Source organism: Primulina eburnea, chromosome 14, assembly GCF_022965805.1.
Source record: "Primulina eburnea isolate SZY01 chromosome 14, ASM2296580v1, whole genome shotgun sequence".
Taxonomy (NCBI): domain Eukaryota; kingdom Viridiplantae; phylum Streptophyta; class Magnoliopsida; order Lamiales; family Gesneriaceae; genus Primulina; species Primulina eburnea.
The window spans coordinates 26,864,343-26,891,754 of record NC_133114.1 but is presented as its reverse complement, the minus strand read 5'-3'; the positions used below and the strand labels follow the sequence as shown (position 1 = coordinate 26,891,754).

The 27,412-nt window shown below is 34.6% G+C and overlaps 3 protein-coding genes across 10 annotated transcripts; all 3 read left to right on the top strand.

Annotated features, from left to right (window-relative positions):
* Window positions 1–4,105: 4,105 nt before the first annotated feature.
* Window positions 4,106–12,229, top strand: LOC140813186 (uncharacterized). Of its 4 annotated transcripts, none has more exons than XM_073171654.1 (6): window positions 4,108–4,419; window positions 4,792–4,951; window positions 5,048–5,235; window positions 5,690–5,813; window positions 7,329–7,459; window positions 12,094–12,229. In XM_073171654.1, the coding sequence occupies exons 1-6, from the start codon at window positions 4,186–4,188 to the stop codon at window positions 12,100–12,102; spliced, it is 846 nt and encodes a 281-aa protein (XP_073027755.1). In that variant the 5' UTR covers window positions 4,108–4,185; the 3' UTR covers window positions 12,103–12,229. The 4 variants fall into 4 exon arrangements, 3 of the variants coding, with proteins under 3 accessions (XP_073027754.1, XP_073027755.1, XP_073027753.1); XM_073171652.1 differs by lacking the exon at window positions 12,094–12,229 and adding an exon at window positions 8,146–8,351; XM_073171653.1 differs by lacking the exons at window positions 7,329–7,459; window positions 12,094–12,229 and adding an exon at window positions 6,895–7,043 and having other exon boundaries at window positions 4,106–4,419.
* LOC140813185 (NAD-dependent malic enzyme 59 kDa isoform, mitochondrial-like) lies at window positions 12,096–20,959 on the top strand. Of its 5 annotated transcripts, none has more exons than XM_073171646.1 (19): window positions 12,096–12,249; window positions 12,678–12,774; window positions 13,456–13,574; window positions 13,660–13,827; window positions 14,977–15,105; window positions 15,514–15,574; window positions 16,833–16,936; window positions 17,022–17,105; window positions 17,238–17,344; window positions 17,452–17,548; window positions 18,006–18,119; window positions 18,309–18,374; window positions 18,886–18,958; window positions 19,045–19,131; window positions 19,356–19,410; window positions 19,491–19,562; window positions 19,783–19,845; window positions 20,309–20,423; window positions 20,625–20,959. In XM_073171646.1, exons 1-19 carry the CDS (start codon window positions 12,115–12,117, stop codon window positions 20,694–20,696), a joined length of 1,818 nt encoding a protein of 605 aa, XP_073027747.1. In that variant the 5' UTR covers window positions 12,096–12,114; the 3' UTR covers window positions 20,697–20,959. The 5 variants fall into 5 exon arrangements, with proteins under 5 accessions (XP_073027747.1, XP_073027752.1, XP_073027748.1 ...); XM_073171648.1 differs by having other exon boundaries at window positions 12,109–12,249; window positions 12,665–12,774; XM_073171651.1 differs by lacking the exon at window positions 20,625–20,959 and having other exon boundaries at window positions 19,803–19,845; window positions 20,309–20,429.
* Window positions 20,960–22,783: 1,824 nt separating this feature from the next.
* LOC140812002 (phosphomannomutase-like) lies at window positions 22,784–26,307 on the top strand. The gene is made up of 12 exons (XM_073170157.1): window positions 22,784–22,934; window positions 23,020–23,116; window positions 23,789–23,833; window positions 23,979–24,045; window positions 24,432–24,508; window positions 24,717–24,752; window positions 25,075–25,130; window positions 25,204–25,303; window positions 25,531–25,626; window positions 25,689–25,778; window positions 25,980–26,031; window positions 26,148–26,307. Exons 2-12 carry the CDS (start codon window positions 23,045–23,047, stop codon window positions 26,216–26,218), a joined length of 762 nt encoding a protein of 253 aa, XP_073026258.1. The 5' UTR covers window positions 22,784–22,934; window positions 23,020–23,044; the 3' UTR covers window positions 26,219–26,307.
* Window positions 26,308–27,412: the final 1,105 nt, after the last annotated feature.

Genomic DNA, 27,412 nt, shown 5'->3' with positions numbered 1-27,412 from the left:
TACTATTCAAAACCTACACAACTATGAGATGAATACGGATCTCTAGTGACATTACTTATGTGAATCTTCGAGAAAATACGTTGAGTTTGATCAACAACATAAGCTCCTTCACTTCTTTATGAGACTTAATGAAAGCTTTGTTCATATTCGAAGTCACATTTTAATGATGAACCCCTCCCTAATGTAAATATGCATTTGCCATTATTTCACAAGAAGAATCACATCGAAGTATGTTAAGTGTTGTTCCAACAACTAGGAATCTATGGTGTTTTTTTATGCTCAAAGTAAGAAGAAAAATGATGTCTGTTGTGAGCGCTGCAATTTGCTTGGTCATAGAAAGAAGAATTGTTTTAGGTTGATAGGATATCCTCCTGGACACAAGTTGTATAAAGGACAATGGTAAAGTGGTAATCAAATGTTCAATAGGGAAGGAGATGTCAGAGGTAAACCAATGGGAAGAGCTAACGTCTCTGTCGTTGGCTCTAGAGAGGTTGAACAATTCACGCAATCCAAAAACATTGGGTCCTTCTTCACTCCTGAACAGTATGCGGCAATTTTAAAGCTTCTTGCGAAGGAACAACCAGACATTGAAACAAACACATCTGGCCTTTCTGCAAACATGGTAGATATTGATAAAACTTGTTCTAATATTGACACCGAGTGGACAATTGATACAGGTGCAAATGATCACATGTTGGGCGTAATCGATTAATTGGAAACTTTAGTCTTATACAAATGCCACATGATCAATCCAATTGCCAAATGGTAGTACCACCAAGATTAACAATTTAGGAACCTTGTATATTAACAGAGCCATCATTTTTTCCAATGTCATCTTTGTTCCATATTTTCGTCACAATCTTCTTTCCATTTCTGAATTCACTAAGGAACATCACTGTTTTGTCATCTTCTTCCCATGGTTTTGTGTGTTTCAGGACCTCTCAAGTGAGAGGATAATGGAGATTGATAAAGAAAGGCATGGACTATACTGCCCAGACAGTTCAAGTTTGCAATCTAGAATGTGCCAACTACTTTTACATTCCCAGTCCTTTAAATTTCCATTGTAAAAGTCGTCAATTTCTGCTTGTAAACAATACACAATATACTTATGTGTCACAAGAAATTCTATGACATCAAAGACTTGGACTTATTTCTTTATCTCGAATGAAAATGTTATCTTTCTTACCAGCTGATTTTGAGTTAACTCACTGCTCTATTTGCCCTTTGTCCAAGCAAACACATATGAGTTTTCCAGAGAGATGGTCATTTGATTCCTTTAAGGCATTTCAGTTGATTTATATGGATGTATGAGGGCCTTTTAATACACCTACATATCATGGAGAACATTTTTTCATACTATTGTTGATGATTTCACACGTGCAACTTGGGTATACCTTATGCATTCCAAATTAGACGTCCTTCCTTTGATCAAGAGATTCTTGATTTTCATTAAGACACAATTTTCAGATGCTGTTAAGACCATTAGGACTGATAATGCTATGGATTTTTTCCAGCAAGAGTGTACTGCCCTTTTCCATAACCTGGGTATCCTCCACGAAAACTCATGTCCCTTATACTCCCTAATAGTATGGCTTAGTGGAATGAAAAAAAACACAAACATATCCTCAATGTTGCTCGTTCATTGATGTTTCAAGCCTCTTTTCCAAATCAATATTGGGGAGATTGTGTGCATGAATCAGTCTACATTATCAATCGAACACCATCACCTCTTTTATCAAATAAGACACCCTTTGAAGCTTTGTTTGGTTCTTCTCCTTCTATTTCCATCTACGGATTTTGGGTTGCCTTTGTTGTGTTTCAACATTGCCCAAGGGAGATAAATTTTCCCCTCGAGCAAATTCTTGTGTCTTCCTTGATATTATAGTACCCAAAAATGATACAAGGTTCAAGATCTCAACGACAAAAAGATTTTTGTTTCCAGGGACATCTTATTTCATGAAACCATATTTCCTTTCTCACGTGCTCTAGCTACTGAGCCTGTATTTTTCAACCTAGATGTGCCCATTTCTATTCCTGAACTTTTACCACCGTCTTCCCAATCACAAGCATCTACCCCTGATCCTGTCACATGCTCTATTAGACACTCTACTCACATTTCCAGACCACCGATTTGGTCTCATGTTTAAATTTGTTATCAATCGCAGTCATCTTCCTCTCATATTCATTCTCTCTCAAACTATGTTCAGTATGGTGGTCTGTCCCCTGCAGATAATCTTTTCTTTCCTCCTTCTCTGCCATCAAAGAACCATCCACCTACCATGAGGCAATCCTTGATTCCCGTTGGCAGTTTGCTATGGACCTCGAGTAACAAGCTTTGGAAAGTAATCACACATGGGAGATTGTCGATCTTCCTCAAAGGAAAATTTCTATCGACAATAAATGCGTCTATAAGATTAAATACAATCCGGATGGCAGTGGGGATCGGTTCAAAGCACGTCTTGTTGCTAAATGTTACACTCAACTTTATCTTGTGGATTTTCATGACACATTTTTCCCAGTGGCTAAGATTGCCACGGTTCGATGCCTTCTGAGTGTTGTTGCCATGTCTGGCTGGCCCTTATACCAGATGGACGTCACAAATGTGTTTTTCTATGGTGATCTTGATGAAGAGATTTACATGTTCTTACCTAATGGCTTTCAAATTCAGGGGGAGTTTCATGAGGGACTTCGAAACAAGAAGATACAAAGCAATAACGTGTGAGTTGATGAAATCCCTATATGGTCTCAAACAAGCTTCGAGACAATGTAATATGAAATTCACATCAATCATGAAGGGAGCCGGTTTTTGTCAATCAAAGCATGACTACTCACTATTTGTTAAGAAAGAGCAAAAATTTTTTACCATATTTCTGGTGTATGTTTGATGATATAGTAATCACGGGTAATCATGAGGAATAATCCGAACACTCAAAAAGCACCTAAACCTGCAATTCAAAGTTAAAGATTTGGGAACATTAAGATACTTTCTTGGCATAGAACTTGCTAGATCAAAGGAAGGGATATGTTTGAACCAGAGAAAATATGCTCTTGAAATCATATCAGATGCGGGCCTATCTGGTGCAAGGGTTTGTGATAATCCTATGAAACAAAATGGTAAGCTTACATCAAAAGACTTTGATGATAGTGCAGAGCATGATACTGGTGTCGATCCTCTGTTGGAAGATGCTAGTGCAAATCGGAGATTAGTCGGCCGACTCATATACCTCACAGTGACAAGGTTTGATATTTGTTTTGCTGGTACATACACTAAGTCAATACATGAACAATCCTAAGACATCGCATTTGGAGGCAACATAAGTGTTGAGATATATAAAATCTGCACATGACAAGGGAATCTTACTCTCGGCATGATGTTCTTTCTCATTGACAACCTATTACGATTCTGATCAGAAACTTGTCCCATGACTAGAAGATCCATAACTGGATATTGCATTAAGCTGGGAGGATCCTTGATTTCGTGGAAAACTAAGAAACAAGCGACTGTCTCAAGGTCTTCGCTGAGGCGGAGTATAGAGTGATGACTAACACGACATGTGAAGTAGTTTGGTTGGTTGGTATTTTAAAGGATATGGGATTGGAGTTAACACTTCTAGTGATGAAGTGTTGCGACAGTATTGCAGCTTTATACATCGCAGCAAATCCAATGTATCACGAAAGAACGACATATAGAGATCGATTGTCATCTAGTTCGAGAGAAGATACATAACGGGTTAATCAAGACATCGTACACCAAAACTGGAAAGCAATCAGCATATTTATTCACCAAGACCTTGAGCAAAACTCAACATCAATATCTCTTGTTCAAGCTTGGAACGGTGAACTTATTCCAAGTTTGAGGGGAGCGTTAAAGTTGTGTTTTAAATTATAAAAGTATACTTTGAGATAACACTTTTATCTGTTTTATTTGAGATAACTCTTTTGCAGAATTACACGATGTGCTCTCTTCTCTTCCTCTTCACTTCAACAAATTTTTTAATTTAAACAATAAAATAATTACAATTTTTTGGTATGCTACAAGAAAATTGAACATAATTTCCTATTTACTTTAATGTAATTAATAAGTAGATATGTATAATCCAACAATTTACCAAACAAAAATGCGAGTATCCGCTTCCTGTAATTTCAGTTCAGAGTGTGTGTTTGAGAAAGAGAGAGAGAGGGTGAATGATGAACTTGAAGCGGGTGCTTATCGTTGGAGGCACGGGCTACTTAGGCCAGCACCTTCTGCAATCACTAGGCGTTTCTTACAAAGCCCATCATCAATTATCGCTTGCTTTTACGTACAACACTGAGCCGCCTCCTCAACTGCTGCTCAATGCCCTTCCGCACGTGCTCCCGTTCCATGTCGATGTACGCACTGGCGATGGCCTAGACGCTATCTCTAACTTATTCGGCCAGGTTTTTAATTTAGTAAATCGACCCACAATTTACTAGTTTTGGGTTTTTGATGCTAGTTGATATTTGTTTGGTTATGTAATTTTCACTTGTGGCAGGTGAGTTGTTCCCAAAGATCGATGCTTTTCCTCGAAGTTGGTGCATTGTGGTTGTTTAGCTTTCTTTCTTTTTTTAATTTTCTCCCACGGTTTATGATTTAGCTGATATATGCTGGGCTGTGGGTAATAAAATCTATTTTGGAAGAACTGCATTTCCGGTTCTTATCATCCTCAACGGGGAATTTTTTTTCTATATCCAACATGATTAGAATGAAATTGAATTTTCTTTGATTTGAGTATGGGAAGGGGAAAGTATATCTTTTTATATATATTTCAGCCTGATGTGGTGATTAATTGTGCTGCTATTTCCGTTCCCCGTGCCTGTGAGATGGATCCAGAAGCTGCCATGGCCATTAATGTGCCTACTGCACTTGTGAAATGGTTATTGAGCTTTAGAGAGAACAAAACTCTTCTTATTCATTTGTCAACTGATCAAGGTTAGTCTGGGTACATGCCTTATGGATTTTTTAATAATTATGTGAAATGGCTCAAATTCACGGGCAAAAAATAATTATGTTTTGGCGTTAGTGCAGTTTATGAAGGGTCCAAATCCTTCTACAAGGAAGAGGATGATGTATTTCCTGTGAATGTTTATGGAAAATCCAAGGTGGAGGCAGAGCGATTTGTGTCTGCAAAATACCCAAACTTTGCAATTTTGCGAAGCAGTATCATATATGGACAGCAAACTATCGCTCCACTTCCAAAACCACTTCCTATCCAGGTTCATATGTATACTTATCTTACTTTGAGATTTAACTTTTAAGTGATGAATATATATAATGCACCACACTATATTTTCCACATTTACATGGTTTCCTCAGTTCTGAAATTATTAAGCTAATTGAACCTCTACATCATTTACATATTTAATTAATATGTATCTAGTGATTGAATGTGTTTCCAATTCAAAGTCTATAATTATTCATATTGAAATAAAGGATCTTCCAGTTAATATTCCAGTTAGTGATTTTTATCATGAGCAATGAGCAAACTATGATTTTATATTTGAAGCATATGAAACATTTGCCTATGATATTGATACTTCACTGTGACCTGAACTGGTCTTATATTCCTGGTTGAATCCAGACTCCTTACCCAAACTATAAACTGGAGATAATTTTGTTATGTTAGCTATGTGATTTAATCAAACTGATAAAAAGATATTTGTGGTCCAGTGGATGGATAGCGTCCTTGCAAAGGGAGAAGCTTTGGATTTTTTTCATGACGAATTTCGTTGCCCTGTCTATGTGAAGGATCTTGTTAATGTCACAAGAATATTGATTGAACGATGGATTTCAGGTAGAAGACTCTTCTGCTTGTACATCCATATGCATGCAGTACCATTCAGATTTATTGGTGTGGCATGTGTACTTTCATTTCTCGGGGCAACACCGCACCTGAAAGCAATCTAGATTTTTTGTGGTTTTGTGTTTTACCAAGAGAGACCATTGAGTTTAGCATTGATCGATGTTTGGGGTTCCATTCCTCTATTTCATACCCACAGGAATTTGTCTTAGAAAAAAACACACTTAGATAGTGAATGAAAGATGAACAATGGTTTACATTTAGTCGTTAACTAATGTTAGCTTATTTATGTCCTTAAATTAATTTTTAACTTATGTATTAGAAACCAATTGTCTCAAACGTTCAAGCTTATTGGCGTTTATCGCTGAGGATGGACTTTCTCTTCATCTTTGGGATGTTGAGAGAACTTGTGTTCGAAGATGAGGATTAGGGACACAACGCACGTGGACTGCCTTTCTTTATATGATCTTGTGAGTAGGCAAACATCTTATTAGTGATAGAGTAGCTCCAGCTGCGTTTTCGGATAGCTAACAATAGTTGTATGTTTTTAACTTGCTCCTTTGCGTTGAAGCCTATTACTGGGAAACATGGACCCATAGTTATGATCAAGGTGTACACTTGTATGGTAATCAAGTATTGGCATCATAGTCTGAAAAATTTAGGTATTATAATTTCCTCTGAACTCGACGGAGAATTCGATACCCGACCCGAATGGAGGAGACTATGGAGATGAGTGTTTACCCAATTAAATAAATGAGTAATCGGATATTGGGATTTTCGGTTTTGAAGATTGAGACGGATCTTAAAGAATGCTACTCATACCCAATTAAATTAGTAAATATATTATATGATTTCTCGGCTATGATGTTAATTTTAATATTCTTTTATTGAATGATATTAGTTTGATGGAATGAATAAAATTAGCAGTATAAAGTTGATGCTATTTTGGTAGGACTAATAATTTTTTATTTTTTTATAATGTTCAATTTGATGTTTTTTATATTTAATTTTTTCAACAATTTAGTGAATATTCGTAGTTTATAAATAATTCAAAGTTAAGAAAATACAATTGTAGGTTTGGGTTGGATATGGATATTCAATACTCGGACGAGTATGAGGATGTCGATGAAATTGAATACCAATGAGGACAAATATGGGGATGGGGACGGAAGATACGAAATCTTCTCCAAATCTGATCCATTGCTATCTCTACTAAAAATATGATACGCACTCAGTATTTGATACTTCTGATATCGTGTATTTCTTACCATGTTGAAAACCACTTATCCAAAAAGCGTGACCCATGAGAAGCGTGACAATACTTTTTGGCCTCGTGAAGTAATTCTCTGTAAACATAAAGAACACTGCCTCTTTCAAGATATCAATTGTGCAACAACTTTTCATCCTCCAAATTGTTGTGCCTAAGTTGTTTGCTGGTCCTTTTTTGCAATTTTACTCTCCATACAACAGATGTGTTTCGACACAATCTAATTCATTATGCTTTACCAGGGCATAAACAAATGCAGTTGCTTTTAAATGTTGGAGGTCCAGATAGGGTGTCACGGGTACAAATGGCTGAGGCTGTTGCAAATGTCAGAGGCTATAATACCTCACTGATCAATCAAGTGTCTGCATCCTCGGTATGTTTCTCAAAAGATGATATCCATGCTTTGTCTTAAATACATTCAGCATCATTTTAATACAAACTTTAGTCCCAACTAGTCTAATCAGCTACATGCACGTGCTCTGCTTGAGGTCTTGGTTAAACCAAAATACCAAATCACTTAAATCGTGTTCATTATTTTGTGTGAGGTTGCACTGAGCCAGAGAATGTGTTTAACCTTGTGGTATTTACTGTCATGTCATCCATTTGTTTAAAGAACTATAAACAAGTGATGTTATTGAATAAAAACCACGAGGCCTGACATATATTACCATTCATCGTTTTATCACGAACCACCTAGTATTAAGTGTGGATATACGAGGAGCTGAAGATTTGTATTTACAACAGTATGTTTGATTGTTTTCTAAGAAAATCTAGATAGGTGTTGGTGTTTGTTGCTTTTACATTCATCCGATGGACAAACTTAGATCTTGATAAACCAAATGATTGAGCCAATTAATTAGATGTGCATCTTAGTCTCCGTCTGTTCTCTGCCTTTGTCTCGCATCTTTTATTCACGGTTATCTATTTTCCTCTGAACCTTTTTTCACTCGGGCATTTAGTTTGACGCAAATTCAAGATCTATATTTTGAGAAATCAATAGCTCAATCACTAACCTATTTGATTGGTCAAAACACATTCTCCCAAAATCATATATTTTAGGTTGATCGTGGTGTCAAGTCCCCAGCCGATATCTCCATGGATATAACCAAGCTGATTCAGACTCTGGCTGTCTCTCCAACTTCGTACACTGAAGGTGTCACCTTGACCTTAAATGCTATTCCTCGTTCGCAACAATCCCCATAATTTTTTTTAATCCGGGATCTCGTTTCAAACTTGAGATCTTGGTGTCTTCCCATCACTAGTCACTTTTGGGTTTACAATAAAGATATTTCGTATTTTTTTTCTTTTAAACAAATGTTTATGTTCGGAAAATAAACAGTCTTTTAACTCAAATTAGAAAAATACGATTGGTTCGAGAGGAGGGGTGTTAACGAACTAAATGAAGCGGGATATGATGAAAAATTTAAGGTTTGAATTCGTCTCTAAATATATATATTCGAGCTCGATTTCAAGGTTGAAAAAGTTTAAATTATTAGTTTGAGTTTCGGTTCAAATCAGAGCTCGAGTTCAATTTCGGCTAGAAAGATTCGAACATGTTCACGAATTATTTATAATATTGCTCGAAAATAAATAAACGAAATGCCCGAAATCTATTTATTTGATATGTGTGTGTGTGTGTGTGTGTTATATATATATATATATATATATATATATATATATATATATATATATATATATATATATCAAGCTCACGAACGACTCGCGAACGCTCGAGTTTAACTTAAAAAAGTTCGATCATGTTCGAGTTCAAGTAAATTGTGATAAATCGATTATGAATTGAATATTTTTCGAGTTCGTTATCTTTTTGAGTCGACTGAAAAAGCTAGCGAACTCGTTACTCGAAAGCTAGCGAGCTAGCGAACTGGCTCGATTCGTTTCCGATATTTGAGAGTCTGTTCAAAAGCGAGTTTTGGTCTATCGAAATGACCAATAGGGATATTATTAAATAAGTTATATAATTATTTTTATCGGTGGAGTAGAATCAATAATTTTAAGGTGTTTAACTATACTGGCATAAATATGTGGAGGTGTTTATATAATAAATAATATGGTTAATAAGAAGCAACGGTATGCTAAAATAATAAAGTAAACAATAAAAGATAACTTGTTCATTATAGTAGTCTAGATTACAAAAAAAAAAGTACTAAAGTTATTACTATAATTCATATTTCTATATGTATGATGCATTATTTTATATAAATGTAATGAATTCTTACTCGGTAAACGCAAGTATTTGTCATAAAGGAATAAGGATCGTGATTTGTTATGTTTTCACGTACAAATTATATTTCACGTCCTTTTCAAAGAAATTGTATTTCACTCAGCTATTATATGTATAACGTAAATGTTAGTGCATAATTTTGGTGACAAATGTGTTATTTTGTCAAAAAAGTGGAGCAATATAAGTATGCTTGTTGGATTGGGTCAATCCGAACCGGTCCGATATAATCGGTTCAATCAAACCAGTTTTAAATTGGACCAAATCTAACATCTCTGTCGAATTGCATCGAGTTGTTTGAAAACAGAGGACAATTTTAATCCGGTCGGGTTAAATCCGGATTAATAATATATTTAATTTTAAGTATATTATTTCATAAATAAATGCAATCTGGTATCCTATAGTATTATTATTATTTATTAGGGTTCTATTCTCTCATAATTTGGAACCGATTTAATCCGGTCTGATAACATGCTAAATAAAAAAAAGAAGAAGATGTTTTATCATGTACAAATAACAAATATAATCTGAGAGTATAGATGTTTTCTTTTGTTTTTATGGGTGAAATTTGTTAAATAAACATCGGTCAATTATTTTTTTATATGAAAATGATTGATAAGGGTTTAAAAAAAAAATCTCATCTTGTAAAAATATTGGTTTTTATTTTTTAAAAAAATATTACTTTTTACTAACAGCTATGGATCAAATCGACCCATATCACATATATATTTACGAAACTATCTCACAAGATATTTACTCATTTTATGTATTGTTTTTTTTTTTTTTTTCTAAAATAGATCTTTCTGAAAACTAACTTATAGAGAAACACTAAAAAGCTTTGTGTGGGATGAAGTGATGTTCCAATTGTTATACAAAATGTATATGCACAAATAGAAAGGTACACGAGAACAGCGAACTATTATTGCGAACAAAAAAGGTAGCACAATGCTTAAAATAACGCAAACCGAGGCCTGTATGAGATACAGTGTCCTTAAAACAGATTCGTTCCCTCCGGTGTGTGCTGCGAGGATGAACGTATACGTCTGTTTCTCAGGATACAACGGAAAACCAGTAGCACCTTAGCACGAGGTACCACAAAGGCGAACTGAAATGTACCTGAACTTTATCACGAAAGTGAGTAACAACAGAGGAGCAGGCCGCCGGTGGAAGCAGCAGGTGTCGAGACAGGAAAACAAGAGCAGCTTCGAAAATGTCAGAATGCAGGGGAGTGTTTTGGTTGTTCCTGAATGACTTGAGGCTGCCTCTTGGTTCCAATTTTCGAAAATAAAATAGCAAAAGCCAGGTGCACCGTGGTGGGAAATTTTGCCTTGATCGGTCCGACATTCGACGAACCCAGGTCGTTTGCACACAAGTCAAGCCTTTTTCCACTGCAAATCGGGCCCATGATTTGGGCCCCTGCGCCTGTGCGCGCGAGAAAGAACCTCTTAACCAATCATTGTTACACCTCCATAAAATATAACACAATATAAACTCACCAATGCTATGTTCATTTTCCAATGTGGGACATTTCCTACTTGCCATCTACTAGATATTGTCCAATTTCTCATTCAAAGAACAAAACCAATAGACCTATATAAGTGCCTATATAAGTCCAACACCAATCCAGTTCAAGTCGATTTCCATCTTGCATTATAGATTGTACTATTGTAAATCCAATTCTCGAAATCCGGCGGCAGTCGGTAATATCCTAACAAACAAATTTATCCAAATTAAATATATTTGAAAAAAAAAAAAAGCATACTAGAACCACTTCCAGCTATTCAGTCTCAGTCTCCCAGAGCAACCTTTCAGAAAGTGAATAGTCTAATTTTCATTTGAATAACAAGTGAAATTTTTTTAAATATAATTTGGCAAAAATTTGTGTGAGATGGTCTCACGGGTCAAATTTTGTGAGACGGATCTTTATTTGGGTAATCCATGAAATAGTATTGCTTTTTATGCTAAGAGTATTACTTTTTATGGTGAATATGGGTAGGGTTGACCCGTCTCACAGATTGAGATCCGTGAGACGGTCTCACATGAGACCTACTCATATAATTTTATAATAAATTTTTAAAATAATGTGTTCATGAATAAACAGATAATTGACGTAGTGGATGTCTAGATTCAAATATGAAAAACTTTCGTGATTTTTTTTAAAAATAATTGTATCTAGTACTTAGACAACTCTTTAAAAACATAAAAATTTGATGAAAATATATGGAGCAACCGAAAGATTGAATTTACAAGACATGTAAAAACTCGTGTGAGACGATCTCGGCTGTCGGATCCGCCGCGGGACCACCACCGGATTGTCGGACCGCCGTCACGTGGAAGAAGAAAAAATTTTAAAATTATCCTACACTTAAAAATCTTACCAAACATACTATCATATATTACATATTTATGACAATCATTTTTTTTATCATTTCCATACTCATCGTTAATTTATTTTATTATGCAACCAAAGGCAACGTAAATTGTAAATCTGTCATCCCGGGTCAGTATTATGATATGATCCTAATCAGTAATCTCCCGCCCTCCACCTGGCTCAGCCTCTCTCTCCTGCTCTTTTTTTTACGGGATGCTGAAGTCGTTTTCGCGTCGTCACTGTCAGCCTAGCAGCTTCGAGTTCAATTTCAACTTCGACAAAAAGTTAAAATCTGACTACCAGTTCATCGAATCTATATGTTTTCGGGTTCGTGGAGCCGCTGTATGTATCAGCACAGTATTTTGAAGGCTGGTTGACTGATTTCTCGTTTTTGTAGATTTTTTGACACAGGAGGGAAATGATGTGGAAAGTTACGCGATCTGCGACGTCGAGTCTCCGCCAATCGCGGCGATGGATGTCGGCTGCGATTCCTGGACCGTGTATTGTGCACAAGCGTGGTGCCGACATTCTCCACGACCCCTGGTTTAACAAGGTTTGTCTTTTAGCCTCTAGTTTTCTTGATTTGACTTGATTCGATCTTTAAATTGTTGTATGTTGCTTCGTTTTTGCATTTCAGTATCTGTATTTGTTTTGTTATGACTTCAAGTTGCTTCCTTTGTGTTTCTTTTCGGTTTCCGTCAGTCTGAACTACGAGTAAGACACGATGCATAATGTATCTCTGTGTGATTTGAATTTTCTGTCTATTGTTGAATGAACAAAGAGGCTGTAGATGTTTACTAAAACAGAAGTAACTTTGTGTGCTTATTGGTTATGCATTGGCGTGATTTATTTTTTTAGGCTAAGAAAGTATATTGATGCATAGAATAATATCAAGCGATTGTATATTTAGTAAGAAGTCATCTGAGCATTTCCGAAGATATATTTTGAAAATTTTATGACTGATTCAGTTCCGAAGAGCAGGATACAGGCTTCCCTTTGATGGAAAGAGATCGTCTGGGGCTACGTGGGCTCCTTCCACCTCGCGTGATATCATTTGAACAGCAGTATGCTCGTTTTAGTGAGTTAGCTAACCTGTATACTCGATTTTGAAACAGTTTAGTTCATCACTCTTTGATACTCATTGTTCTTCAAAATTATTTATCGTAACAACATATTGGTTGGTGTTTTCGTTCTCTCGAAAAATGCAAAGATCAGAATGTTGTCAAATGCTGTGTTGCTCTGTTTTATTAAAGCCACTGTCTTCTGGATGACATTTACCTGATATCTTCTATGTACTATCAACAAAGAGTCCATCATTTCTTTAAGTGCATAATCGTCCTTAATTAAAATTGCTTTTGTAAGATTTATAGAGCTTGTTGCTGTCATTTTCTTAAATTCTTTTATGATTCTCAAACTGGAGAAAAATTATCGCAAAGGAGATAGGTGTTGTACTCAAGAGAAAAGATGATTTGACTGATCGTTTTTCAATTTTTATCATCTGATTAAGAAATATGAATGGAATTTAATTTACATATGAAGGACTTAGAAATATATGTTTGCCAAGCAAAGGATTAATTTATGTATTTCTTTTGTTGTCGTTAATTATCCAAGGAGTATTCTGTTATTTTAGTTACATATTTATTTATGTCTTCAAGACTTCAGAAATCAAGCTAGCAGTTAGTTTATACATCTATCTGGTACGTTATTTTATAATAGCCAGAGCTTGTAGCTTATAAAGTTAATCCTTCTTCTGTTTCAGTGGATTCATATGTGTCATTGGAAAAAAATACTCAAGGTCAGCCCAGTGATAGTGTATCCCTTGCAAAATGGAGAATTTTGAATAGATTGCATGACAGGAACGAGACATTATACTACCGAGTAAGTTTTTTGATACATGGCTTCTATGGAGGTAAACCTTTGTAAGATCAGTATTAGTCAAAGTGATATTTGCTTCCCCTTTCAGGTTCTCATTGATAACATAAAGAATTTGGCTCCAATAATATATACTCCAACAGTTGGATTGGTATGCCAAAACTATTCTGGGTTATATAGACGTCCACGTGGAATGTATTTCAGTGCCAAAGATAAGGGGGAAATGATGTCCGTGATCTACAACTGGCCGGCTCGTCAGGTATTGTGCAGAACTTGGATGCCATCTTCATTGTTATTATCTTTGTGGTTAAATAATTTCTCTCTTCAAACTCGATATTTCTTTTTCTCGTTGAAATTCAATCCGGAAAATGGCAAGGAGCAATTTTCAGAACCAAAAACTAGAAAACATGGAGATAATTAGGAATCCTAGTTTTCATCATTTATAATTTTATTTGAATATTCTGCACGACATCAGCCTTTGATATTCTAAGAAATTCTTATAGGCTATAGCCTTTGGTGCTGTATAATTTTCTTAGAGCAACACAACGATACCATTATTCTTTTGTCATTGGTGACCATTTTCCTATGGAGCAGGGTCAAGTTTTATTTGTTGCCTGAAGTTGATTGTACGTTGAGCTGACCATCTATGCACTTAAGATGACTGTAAATATTGTGAGTTTTTGCGTAATTTGTGGAAATTAGTGATGTGACGTTTGTCTGAGTCACTTTTACTGTTGGCTCTATAGGAGCAGCTGTATGAATTCACTGTTTTAATATAATATTTCTTACATTCCACGAGCTCCTTCCGTATCCCCTTACTTGAATTTTATCTCTTCAAAAAATTGATGCTCATTTGTCCACTTTTGTGGGGATGCAACATTGTCTCTGTTGGGTAAAACAAATGAAATATGATGCTGAAGTTGCACAATTACTACAAGATATAAATTTTGTATAGCGGAAAGCGCTCGATCAGACAATGGTATCAGAGCTAGGTTGCGTCCACTGAGTATAACAACCAGAACACGACACTTGAGCTACCGTGTGGTTTAAAGGGGTTGAGTTATACTATTATCACCAGTTATAGGTTTCAGGAACGCAGCAAATGCTAGGTCCTACAAAGAAAATTGATATTCTCACAATTGAACCGATGAAAATTTTTCTGGCAAAGTCAAATTTGAAAAAATTATAGTGCATGGTGAAGGTCCAGGATCCTTTGGGAAAATGTTCCTTGTGACTGATTTCACATTAACAAATACATCCTATATATTTTAACAAATTATAATTGTATAAACCTTCTCTTCTGACCATGGCTTTTCTTATTGATTGGTATTAAACCATGTGATTTTTTCCATTCATTGATCATGAGAAAGAAGGTACAAGTCTATGTTGAAACCATTTCATGTTGCAGGTTGATATGATCGTGCTGACAGATGGCAGCCGTATCCTTGGTCTGGGTGATCTTGGTGTTCAGGGAATAGGTATCCCAGTCGGGAAACTTGACATTTATGTAGCAGCTGCTGGCATCAACCCACAAAGAGTATGTTCTACTGGTTCCTCTCTAAGAATTTGTATAGATGACAGCCTAGTGAAATGACATCTTCGTGTTTTTGTGCCCTCACTGAATATTTTGGTTTGGGGTGATCTTTTATAATTTTATTTGGGTAGATATTTTGACCACACTATAAAAAAAACACATAAGCATGAATATAATATGCAAGCATCTACAAAATGTATATATGCAGGTCCACAACTAGCCAACCTTTTGTGGTGGACCAAAGTTAGGGCCATAACAAGATATAATGAGACAGATCTGGTCTTTGAAAACAAAGCTAGATAATTTTAATGATATTGAGTGTTATGCCAGTCTTGCAACTATTTTTCTTATTTGTTTTTGGTTTTTTGTTCCTTCTGTTTGGTGCACGGAATTAATTTCCTATGTTTCCAGATACTGCCGGTGATGCTTGATGTCGGCACAAACAATCCAAAGCTTCTTGAAGATCCCCTTTGTGAGTGAACATGATTAAGCTTATTCATATCTTGGTTTGCTGATTATGCCTTTTATCCCTTCTCTGATCTTATATCAGTCTTTTTGTTTCTTGTTCTTACTTTAGACATGATTCTCTCCTCTGAATTCATATCATGTTAGTTGGGTTAAGATACTGTTTAACTAAAAGCTTTATGTTCCGTTCAAGAAACAAATAGTTGCGAAGCTCTTTGATTATTACTCTACACGCTCGCTTACATTTCTAACATTGGAAACTCATAAATTTGCTATTTTTGGCTCCAATTTTGTTGTATATTAGACACCATTTGTTTCGATTGATATGATGATGAGTGGTTATACTCCTCTTTTTTCAACAATAGTTCCAATTCAACCTTCCCTTTCATCGATCAAATTTGGAAAGTGCCAATCCCACAAAAGGTGAAAGTGTTCTCGTGGATAGTTGCGTTGGGAAAATTGCAAACGAGCGACAAAGTGCAGATAAGGAATCCAAATTACGCTTTATGTCCGCAGTGGTGCGTATTGTGCAAAAAAAAAAACGAGGAAAATCAGGATCACATATTGGTTCACTGCTCTTACACGAGAAGTATTTGGATGAAGGTCATGCAACACTTGGGATTTGAATGGACCTTTCCTCTAAACTCAAGAGATATGTACCTTATGGAACATAGCTATCTTAAAGGAAAGGGCCTAAAACATTTCCGGTGCATCATTATTCATTGCTTATTTTGGTCGATATGGCTGGAACGCAACAACAGACTATTCAACGACATAGAAGAGCTTTCAGAGAATCTGTGGGAAACAGTTAAGATCAGGGTGGCAAGATGGACAGTAGCGACTCCAGCGTTTAAACATCTACTATTTTCAGATCTTGTTAGGGATTGGTGTTTTATTTCATGTTGAATTATTGATAGTCTTAAGCTTAGTCTAATTTCCATTTCCTAGTCTTTGTTTCGTGGATCGCTTGTCCACTTCGTAATGTATCCTTTCACTTATTATTATCAATATAATAGTTTCTTATCAAAAAAAAAAATAAAATAAAATAGAATCATTAATCAATAATCAGTTGACCAAATCAAGGATGAATATGTATTATAAATGTATCCTCATTTAATCATGTGTACCGACAGTGCCTAAAAGATTATCTCAATCTTAATTATTGGTCAAGGCTTCTGTATGTTAGATGTAATAAAATCCCTGAAGCTTTTTGCTGACAGATGACTCCTGTTAGTGTTGTTTTTCACATGATTTTAGTTTTACAGATTTAGGATTGAGACAACCAAGGCTGGAAGGAGACGAATATTTAGCAATTGTTGATGAATTTATTGAAGCAATTCATACGCGTTGGCCTAAGGCTGTTGTGCAGGTATACTTGTATTGAAAACAATGTCGCTGATGACATATTGTTCTAGACCATGCTGACAGTTTGGTTGTTGAGACAATGTTCCCAGTTTGAAGATTTCCAAATGAAGTGGGCCTTTGAAACATTGGAACGTTATCGTAAAAGGTTTTGCATGTTCAACGATGACATACAGGTAAACTGGAGGCAAGCTCTTCCTTCTATCCCTCTAACACTAGTAAAAACTGTGAAACTTGGTAAGATGTTCTGCCAGTAGTATTATGCATCTATGCACTAGTGTTCTTATGCTTATTTTCTTCTTATGCAGGGAACGGCTGGTGTTGCTTTGGCTGGGCTCCTTGCTGCAGTTAGGGCACAGAGACGGCCTTTGACTGATTTTGCGAACCAAAAGATAGTTGTGGTTGGAGCTGGAAGGTTGTGTACTAATGGTTTTTACAGATCTTTATTTGATTGAAGTGAGTCATGATAAATCCACGTGGGGACATTTTTTTTTATTTCTCGCTTCATTCTGTTGATTGCAGCGCTGGACTTGGTGTTCTTAAGATGGCCTCACAAGCTGTTTCCAGAATGACTGAATCAACTGCATCATATTCACACTTTTTCTTGCTTGACAAAGATGTATTGGTTTACCTCTTTCAAGCAATATTTATTTATGTTTGCCAATGCCAAATCTATTCTATTCTTACTGCAAATTTTTTTTCGAGCATCTTACTGCAATTTTTAGTGGTATTTATGTTTGCATATTTGGGAAAAATAATGGCTGTGTGTGTAATGGATGGGCAAAAGATCAATATGTTATCAATTAGACAAGCGTTTTTTGAATTTTTTCTTTAACCTTAAATTTTGTTTGTGTTATGTTCATAATCCCTTCCGACAAAAAGCTAGGAGACCAAAAGTGAAAAAAAAGGAGAAAATTTGTGTGTTTGTTTGTATGTGTGAGAGAGATATGAAACCAATAAATGGGATTGGTTCTGTAGAAAATGGACCGATTACCATTTTGAACTCTGCCAGAGTGGAAATCTATACTAATATATAGTTCCTCTACTTTGATTATTTTTAATATGTATGACCACAGGGTCTAGTAACAAAAGAAAGAAAAGGTATTGATCCCGCAGCTGCTCCATTTGCTAAATCCCATAGTGAAATTGAAGGACTTGGACTTGGTGAAGGATCCAGTCTCATTGAAGTGGTAGGTCTTTTCTTTAAAACCATTAAATTGTTATCATGAGATTAACTTGCCTGGAAAGGGTTGAATCATGTTTGGGATTGATATCATTACTCTGAAGGTTTGGTCTTTGGAATTACTTAGGTTCTCCTTCTTTTAGTTATTAAAAATTTGTTTTTAAATTTAAATTTTCGACTACAAACTTTGATGCAGGTGAAAAAGGTTAAGCCACATGTGCTTCTTGGTTTGTCTGGAGTTGGTGGTGTCTTTAATGAGCAGGTGTGCAACCATTTTGTTGAACTTTCTTCTGGTACCTGTGTTATGAACCTTGGTTTTTTTTCAGTGATTCGACTTTAATTTTTTATCAAAGGCCCTGTGACTTATTTTAGCATCACGATAAGAATCTCTGCCATATTTTACATGTTTCCTGGTTTCCCTTTTTGATCGCAATCTCAAAGTCCCTGTGACTTCTTTCCATCCATTATCTGGAGTGACATAGTTTTTATCCAAACTTTTATTGAGAAAAGCGTGCTTTCTCTCTCTCGTGTCTTTGTTAGTTTTCATCTTGTATTCCAGCATTCTACGATCAAGAGACTGTTTACTTTTCGAATTCTCGTTTCAGTGGTCTTTGTATTTTCTAACATTGCATGCAACATAAGCAATTTTATTACTCAAGGAGGATTGAGGTTATTTTTGTGGGAAGAGAAGACACTGACCTCTATTCCTCTTCACATCAAATGTATTTCTTCGCATGATAATTCTTACTAATTTTCAAATCTCACATGACCAGGTGCTTAAGGCCATGCGAGACTCAGACTCCACTAAACCCGCTATTTTTGCGATGTCAAATCCCATGGCAAATGGTGTGTTCTGGGCATTCTTTTTCTATCAAATGTTTTGTTTATTGTATGGCATTTTAACGTTTATGTGCTCACTCCCTGTCAAACAGCTGAATGTTCAGCTGCTGATGCTTTCAAATATGCTGGTGAAAATATAGTCTTTGCAAGTGGAAGTCCTTTTGCAAACGTTGAACTTGGTAATCCTTCAAAATTTGTCTATGATTTTCGATGACTCTAATAATTATGTCTTTTCGTAATTGTGTTGAATACTCTTTATGAAAGTAAAGAGCATCTTACCCTTCAAGTTTCTCTTGCACTTTCTCTCTGGGGGAACAAGTAGAAAGAAGTGGAGGCGATAATATAGCAGTTGCATACTTCCAAAATTTTAAGTTGAATAACAATTTCGTACAATTTATTGCAGGGAGTGGAAAAACAGGTAATGTGAATCAAGCAAATAACATGTACCTGTTTCCAGGGTTAGTAATGACTTTTATAACTAAACTGGAACTTAGTGCTATCAGTATTGAACATAAAAATAATGATTCTGGTCATTTAGGATTGGCTTGGGAAGTCTTGTCTCTGGTGCTCGCATCATAACGGATAAAATGCTGCAAGCTGCTGCCGAGCGGTATGGAATATCATCTTTTACATTATGACTTAATGAATAATATGCATGAAATATAAAGGTTTTTTCATTTGAAAACCGTATGAATAATATGTTTTAATGAATGCACCAATATAGGAGGGAGTCCAGTGTTTTCTTGTATTTGTTTTCAGAAAAGTGCATCGTTGATAAAATAGCTATCTTTCCCTAACTTGTCTTGTTCTCTTCCTTTTATTTGTTTCAGCCTTGCTTCTTATATGACAGATGAAGAAATTGAAAGTGGTATCCTGTATCCTTCTATTGACAGGTAACATCTCCAAGTTCACAAGTGATGTAGCATCATTTTGTTCCCTTTTTGTCTAATCTTATGTGAATTTTTTAAATTTTCTTTCATTGATTCCCAAGTTCGATTAAAATTTTAAAGAAAGCTGACAAGAATCACAAGATTATGCCTGAATTTTTTGTAAATTTGTCTCCCAAATTTAAATGACTTTTAACAGCATAGAGATGGGCATCCATTCTTAAAATTGATATCAGGTGATTAATTACGTGTCTTCTGATCTTTTCACCCCTAATGCTGAGAGAGGTTAATCCATGATGTAAACAACTCAAGAACTTCGATGATAGTTGACTCATCACTTTGGAAGGAAACCGTATCTTTAGAAAAATATGAATGAAATTTGAATTTGGATCATTTTAAGTATTATCATACAATCACTACTCAACTTGATTTGGCAGCTTCTAAAGTTTTTGTGTTTTGTCATCATCAGTATTCGGGATATAACAGCAGAGGTTGGAGCTGCTGTTCTTAGGGAAGCCATTGCTGAAGAAGTTGCCGAAGGCCGTGGCGATGTTGGGCCCAAAGAACTGTCACACATGTCTAAGGTATAGTTTATATATTTCCAAAAATAAGATGCAGTTTCCCGTTTGTTAAGATGTTTTTCCACCTAGAGATCTAGTCTGAAAATTTTAGCTTTAGTATAAAAGGTTTGTTTACAATAGATCTTATGCGCACACAAAGTGTATGTCTAACTTACCAAGTAGATGTCGAAGTTTTAGTATATTAATTGATCACTTCGAATGCAGGAAGAGACCGTTCAATATGTGAGAAACAACATGTGGTTTCCTGTTTACAGCCCTCTTGTTCATGAGAAATGAAGAAGCTTTTTCTCTATGTTAAAGACAATTTTTTTCTGCAGAACGCTTAAAAATTCTGTAGCACATTGTGTGTGTTGATTATGCCAAATCAATTAAAAAAAAAGGGACTAATTTATGAACTTGTATAGAAACCAGAGCAAGTGTTATAGATAGAGAAGTTGGGGCCTAATATTTTTATTTGTTCTTAATAATTAGGCTTTTTTTCCGTGAACTGTCCTTGATGTAACAAATTCTGTGGACTTGCAATAATTAGAATTTCACTTATATTACACGCTTTTTAGCGATTTGTGAGCCGATTCCAACTAATTTAGGACTAAGTTTTGTACATGTTAATGAATCGTATCGAAATGTTAGCTATGGATTGATAGAAGTCTCGCGTGTCTGGCAATTTTAAGACATACGAATTGATGTGGAATCTTATTGAATACAAATTATGAATATTTAACGTATCAAATATAAAGTGTTAGGCATTATTTGATATAAACTATAAGTTATTAATTATTTCATTCGATATTTGACTTAAACTTCGTAAAGAATTATAGATATAAATATTATGTTATCTGTATGTCAAGAATCATCCATCATCTCATTTTTTTGATCAAATAGTACTTAATGTACAAAATTAACAAATATGTTGAAATAATTGTTATTTGGTCTCTCATATTGGTAATTTTAAGAAAATTTATGTATCGTTTTCAAATACTACGTCTATTACAACAAACCTTCCTATTTGATTTGATATTTAGATATAACAATTTTGGTGTTAAAATATTAGAGTAGGTCTCTTGTGAGGACGGTTTCACGAATATTTATCTGTGAGACGGGTCAATCATACTGATATTCACAATAAAAGTAATAATTTTAGCATAAAAACTCACATTTTTTCACAGATATCCAAATAAGATATATATCTAATAAAATATGATTTTAGTTTTTCCCGAGCTATCTTAATAGTTCACGTTATCTTTCATTAATTACATTAACGTTTCTCCGATAATACCATGTTTAATAACAAATATCATAATATTTTTAAAATCTTCTAAAAAAAGGTGCTTTTTATGAATTTCTGTACTTCTCAATATGACTCACTTTTAATTCAATTTTGACCCTCTTCTTAAAAAAATTACTCAATTATTATATTATATTTTGACCACACACTACATTTTAAAATGATTTATTCCTATTAATCTTCAACATATATATCAACTTAAATATAACTAAATATTAAATAGTATTTATCAAACAAAATCTTACATGATTCGATGTATACGATAAAATAATTTTTCCAAATAAAATATCAAACATATATCTTTTTATGTTAAAACTCATTTATCAAAATATTTAGTCAAAATTAAAAATTCATATACATTAACATAATTTGATATATATGATAGGATAAATATGTGATATATAATATAAAGATAAGTTAATGATAAATAAAATATATGATATTATATTTAATGTTTGATATGATTTTAATAAGAGTGATTAAATTTATATATTAGATTGTAATGACAAAATTAACCTTATCATAATAAATTTTATAATTTCAAAGTTGTTGCTTTACTACATATTTCTTATTTGTTCATGCGCCGATAGTGCTTGCATGATTTATTTATTTTTACCTAATTTTATATGTTATATAATATGATAATTGAGCCCTTGATTTTGTGAGTCAAGTCAAATATCAATTTTTAAGGTTAATCGAGTGATACTAATAATTTTATTGATATTTATAAAAATTATTTATATAATTATCTCGAATTCATTTATATAATTATCATATTATATAATATATAAAAATAAATAAAAATATTTATTTGATTTTAATTTCTGCCTACTAACATAGATTTATAAATTGATGACAATTAAGTCATTTGTAGTGTATTTTATCATTAAATTAAAATTATCACGTCTAATAGAATGGACGTTTTATCTTTCTAAAAATTTATTTATCAAGGATCCATCTTTTTAAAAAAGTATCAAACATAAGATAAAGATGATTATTTATCAATATCTCTTTATCTCATGTATCAAACTAAGCTGATTGCTTAAAACATGGCAAAGGGACAATATTAGAAACTACAGGGGGTTATATAGAAATCACGATAATATAGTGGCCAAATTGAAATTTCACTCGTTACTATAAATGTCTCACTCCACAGAGCCAAGTAACGGCCAGTCTTATTGAGATCTCTTCCGTGTATTGCTTTCAGCGCTCTCTCTTCATCTTCATAGGTAATTATGCTTTTTGAACTGAATATTCTGTTTTTTTGTTAATATTTTGAATCTGGAGAGATAAGACAAAAACTTGGGATTTCAGGGGAAAAAAGCTGTTCATTTTGGTCATGGATGTTGTCAAGAAATCCGGTTTGATTGCCCTGTTTGATGTCGACGGAACTCTTACTGCTCCCAGAAAGGTTTCATTTTTGGTTTAACGTGAATTTTTAGGATTTCTTACCATGAATGATTCGATTAGTGTGAAGAATATTTTTCCGATTCAAGTAAATGAATTGTTTGTCGTTTTAATTTAATAATTCAAGAGCTGTGGCCATTTGCTTTCTTAATTTTATATAGTGATAATAATACAGTTTTTTCTGAGAAAGCACAGGCGGAATTATGGGGTTTTCTTTATGCACGAAAAACATTATGTGATGTAGTGATGATCAATGCATCTTGTGTGTACACTAGATATGATGCTAAAATTCCCTGTGTTTAGCTGCAAAAAATTGATGTATCGATGCTCGAGACTGAGTAGTTTGTGGATGATGAGAAGCCATGGATTACATGGAGTGAAATGAGTGAATGGCTAGGTTTGAAGCGGTGCTCGTATGACGTATGATAGTTGTACTTGGCAGTTTCGAAGCGGTGCTTACATGATATATGATGTATGTAGTTTTACTCGGTATTTTTAAGCGGTGCATATGCAATATATGATGTATGATATATGTACTCGATGGCTTTGAAGTGGCACATATGCAATACATGACATATACTGGTTTTTCTTGGCAGTTTCAATGAAATTCATGCCCATTATTACTGATTTTTAAGATTTTCCTGATTCAATTTATGATTTTAATATGTCTTTATAGGTGACTACTACTAAGATGCTAGAATTTATGCGGGAACTTCGGAAGGTATTAAACTTATTAATTAAGTAGCTCATGATCCCAATGTAGGATAATGTAATAATGTCTCTTCTTCAATCATGGTTCCCTTTTTAAAAAAATCACGTAGAAAGTAGAAAATGGTGCTTTAATCAATGTAATCTTTTTATTCCAGGTTGTTATGGTAGGTGTTGTTGGAGGATCCGACATTGTTAAAATATCAGAACAGCTTGGGCAAACAGGTCACCTTCCAGTTAGACCTGGTCTCAAATGCTTGATCATTTATTTAGCTTGGTGAATCAGGAACTTGTAGCCATGAGTCCCCACCCCCTTCCCCCAGCATTTTGATATGTCCATTGCAACGAAAGAAGGAACAGCATGATGAGATGTTCTCAATATCCTCACGTTAGCGATGCCAAAATAAATGTCTATATTTGATTTTTTATGCTGGATTAAATTTGGAAATCTATCATATAATGTTGCTTTAAAGTACCGTTACTTATTCATTCTCAATATTTAATAGCTCTTTCAATTTATTATTTTGCAACTGTGTTGTGATGTCATAATTAAACGTGGCTGTCTTCACTCTCAACATTCTGAAGATGGTATATATTCTTTACCTGTGCAGTTATTAGTGACTACGACTATGTGTTCGCTGAGAATGGCCTTGTGGCTTACAAGGATGGCATGTTGATTGGAACACAGGTATCAACTGATAATTGGACTACTTGAATATAGTTTTTTGAAAAAAGGCTGCTGTATCTGTCACGTCAGTCCTGTGTTGGAGAACTACATGTTGAACGTGGATAGATGTATTATTAAAATGGTGGTAGACTTTCTTCATTTTAAACTTCTTAAATTTTACATTTTTTAGCCACTTCTTAATTTAACCATAGTATCTATCTCGATGCAGAGCCTGAAATCTTTTCTTGGAGACGAGAAGCTCAAGGTTAGTACTTGCCAAATTGTTTCTGAACTTATTTATTATAGTTCAAGAATCATATCTTAAGGGTCGTGATTAAAGTTGTTTGATTTTTGAAAAATCTCAATATTAGGACTGTCTTTGAAGAAAAGAATATCTCTAATGGCAATAGAGCTTTTTATGGTTGGTCTGATTTTTGTGGTTCGTTTTTTAAATGCAAAGCACCATGATGTGTGCTACGAGTTGGTCTTTTTTTAACCATATAATCTTTTAAACTTTTTTGACGATAATATGTTACAATGTGTTTTTTGGTAACTTTTTTATTGGTATATCGCAAACAATGGTGCAGGAATTTATCAACTTCACTCTCCACTATATTGCTGATCTAGAAATTCCTATCAAAAGGTAAGTAAAGTAAAGCTTATCAAGTAACTTCTTATCTATGATGGGTCTGTTTGGTTATTCTTTCTTCTTCTAGGGGAACATTTATTGAATTTCGAAGCGGGATGCTTAATGTATCTCCAATTGGAAGAAACTGCAGTCAGGAAGAGCGAGATGTCTTTGAAAAGTATGACAAGGTATATCTGTGGAACACAGATATTAACAGTTAAAAAAAATCTGTGGAACACAGATATTAACAGTTAAAAAGATGAGGGACCAAATATTTTTCATTCATATATATAAATTTCAAGAGTTTATTGTTATCATAAGAACTCATTTTCTGATTTAATCTCTCCGTATCTTTATTGTAGAAACTAGTCTCGTTTTAGTTTGTTTCTGATGGAAAGAGTTTGTATTTAATCAGATTCACAACATACGCTCAAAAATGGTGTCTGTTCTCTGTGAGAAGTTTGCCCATTTCAACCTAACGTTTTCCATCGGGGGCCAAATCAGCTTTGATGTAAGAAACATCGACTGTTTCACGATATACTATTTATTGCTGATGTTATCATATTGCGACAGGTTTTCCCGCGAGGATGGGACAAGACATATTGCTTGAGATATCTTGACAAATTTAATGAAATTCACTTCTTTGGAGACAAGACTTGCAAGGTATTTTATCTAGCCATCATGTGCTATTAATTCTCTTGTTTTCTACTTGTGAAATTTGCAAGTTACCGACCGTTGATTTTGTAGAACATTTGTTTTAACTGACTGCACTAAGAAAAGGATCAATCATTCTTTTGGCGTGACATACGCCGCTTCGACTTTAGACAACCTGTGAGATTTTTCTTTTCTTTTTAACTTGAACAGGGTGGAAATGATTTTGAGATATATGAGTCCGAGAGAACCATAGGCCACACAGGTCAAATTTATCTCATATTTTCCCTTCACTCTATGTACTCGATACATTTCATGTCATTTGTATTTCAACTATGGCTTTTCGTGACATTTTGAGTTGATCTTTTCATTTTTTATCAGTTACTAGCCCCGAAGACACGATGAAGCAGTGTGCAGCTCTTTTCTTGGACAAGAACGATGGAGTTCTCTGACCATTTCTCCCTTGCATAGATTATTTGTATTTGATCTATGATTTGTACACTTGAAAAGGCCATGTATATGCATTTTTTTTTCACGGGCAAGCTAGGTGTTTGCACAATCAAAATATTGCCCCCACACTAGGTGTACGAATCAGATGTTTTGTTGCATTGATAATCTAATTAATCATGTCTGGTACCCAACGATCTGGTTCTCTCTGATCCAGAATCGGCTCCAATCCGGTTTGGAACTTGTTTTTCTTTAATTTTTTTTAAGTATTTTGTTGTTTATTAATTGTCAGTTCTACATATAAAAAAATTGTATATTTAATTTTCAATTATATTGCTTAATAAGAGGCGTTTATGTACATATTAATTGATGACAAAAAAATTGATTTCCATCCGATCTCAATTCGGTCCTGCTCTTTTCTAATTCGGTCAATAACTTGTTTTGTTATGACTCGGTTTTAGATTGGATTATAGTAAATCCGAAACCAGTTCAACCCGATGTGTTATCAGATTGGTTTGGTTTCCATTATTTTATAATCCTCGACCGGTTAAATCTAGTCGGGATCATGCCTATATATATATATATATATATAGAGAGAGACACACACACACACACACTAAATTACCTCTCAAACTTCACTTGTTTAACTATAATCATTTTAGTGACATCCAACTGCTGCCGTAATATGTAAATCAAAGTATTTTTTATCTAATTTTTATTTCAAAAGAAATCATATAATTTACTAAACAAATTATTTTATACCATCAAATGTTTATTCCCAGCTCAATTCCGAAACTTCATTTTACTTCCAGAAACGTACAAAAAAAAAAGGATCATGTTTGGAATTGGCACTATCGTTCTTATTACATTAAGAAAACACACTCCATAAAATTTTAAAATCCTCCAAATTCGCTCATTAAAACTCTCATATATCATAAATATGATGATGGCAAAAGGTAAAAACCCCAAATCTAATCAATCATATGTCGAAAAAAACTAATTCTTGAAACGTAATTCATGTTCGAACTGTACGTGTCACCCGCTTCTTGACACCTCACGGTTCGAAATTAGCTCCGAACTACTACGTGTCGATGCTCATTGGATGCGTTACTGCTTTGCTGACTGCGTGGGTTCTGAAGCTCCGAACTGACCGGTAGTTCCGAGTCCGACCTATCCTTTGGTCTTTCCGAATAGACTGG

Coding starts and splice junctions, on each gene's coding strand:
- LOC140813185 (XM_073171646.1), top strand. CDS start 12,115: ATGATGTGGAAAGTTACGCGATCTGCGACGTCGAGTCTCCGCCAATCG. Junction 15,106..15,513: donor CTGGCATCAACCCACAAAGA/GTATGTTCTACT, acceptor CTATGTTTCCAG/ATACTGCCGGTGATGCTTGA. Junction 18,120..18,308: donor GATCCAGTCTCATTGAAGTG/GTAGGTCTTTTC, acceptor ACTTTGATGCAG/GTGAAAAAGGTTAAGCCACA.
- LOC140813186 (XM_073171652.1), top strand. CDS start 4,186: ATGATGAACTTGAAGCGGGTGCTTATCGTTGGAGGCACGGGCTACTTA. Junction 4,952..5,047: donor TCATTTGTCAACTGATCAAG/GTTAGTCTGGGT, acceptor GCGTTAGTGCAG/TTTATGAAGGGTCCAAATCC. Junction 5,814..7,328: donor GATTGAACGATGGATTTCAG/GTAGAAGACTCT, acceptor ATGCTTTACCAG/GGCATAAACAAATGCAGTTG.
- LOC140812002 (XM_073170157.1), top strand. CDS start 23,045: ATGGATGTTGTCAAGAAATCCGGTTTGATTGCCCTGTTTGATGTCGAC. Junction 24,046..24,431: donor AGAACAGCTTGGGCAAACAG/GTCACCTTCCAG, acceptor TTACCTGTGCAG/TTATTAGTGACTACGACTAT. Junction 25,627..25,688: donor GGGGCCAAATCAGCTTTGAT/GTAAGAAACATC, acceptor ATATTGCGACAG/GTTTTCCCGCGAGGATGGGA.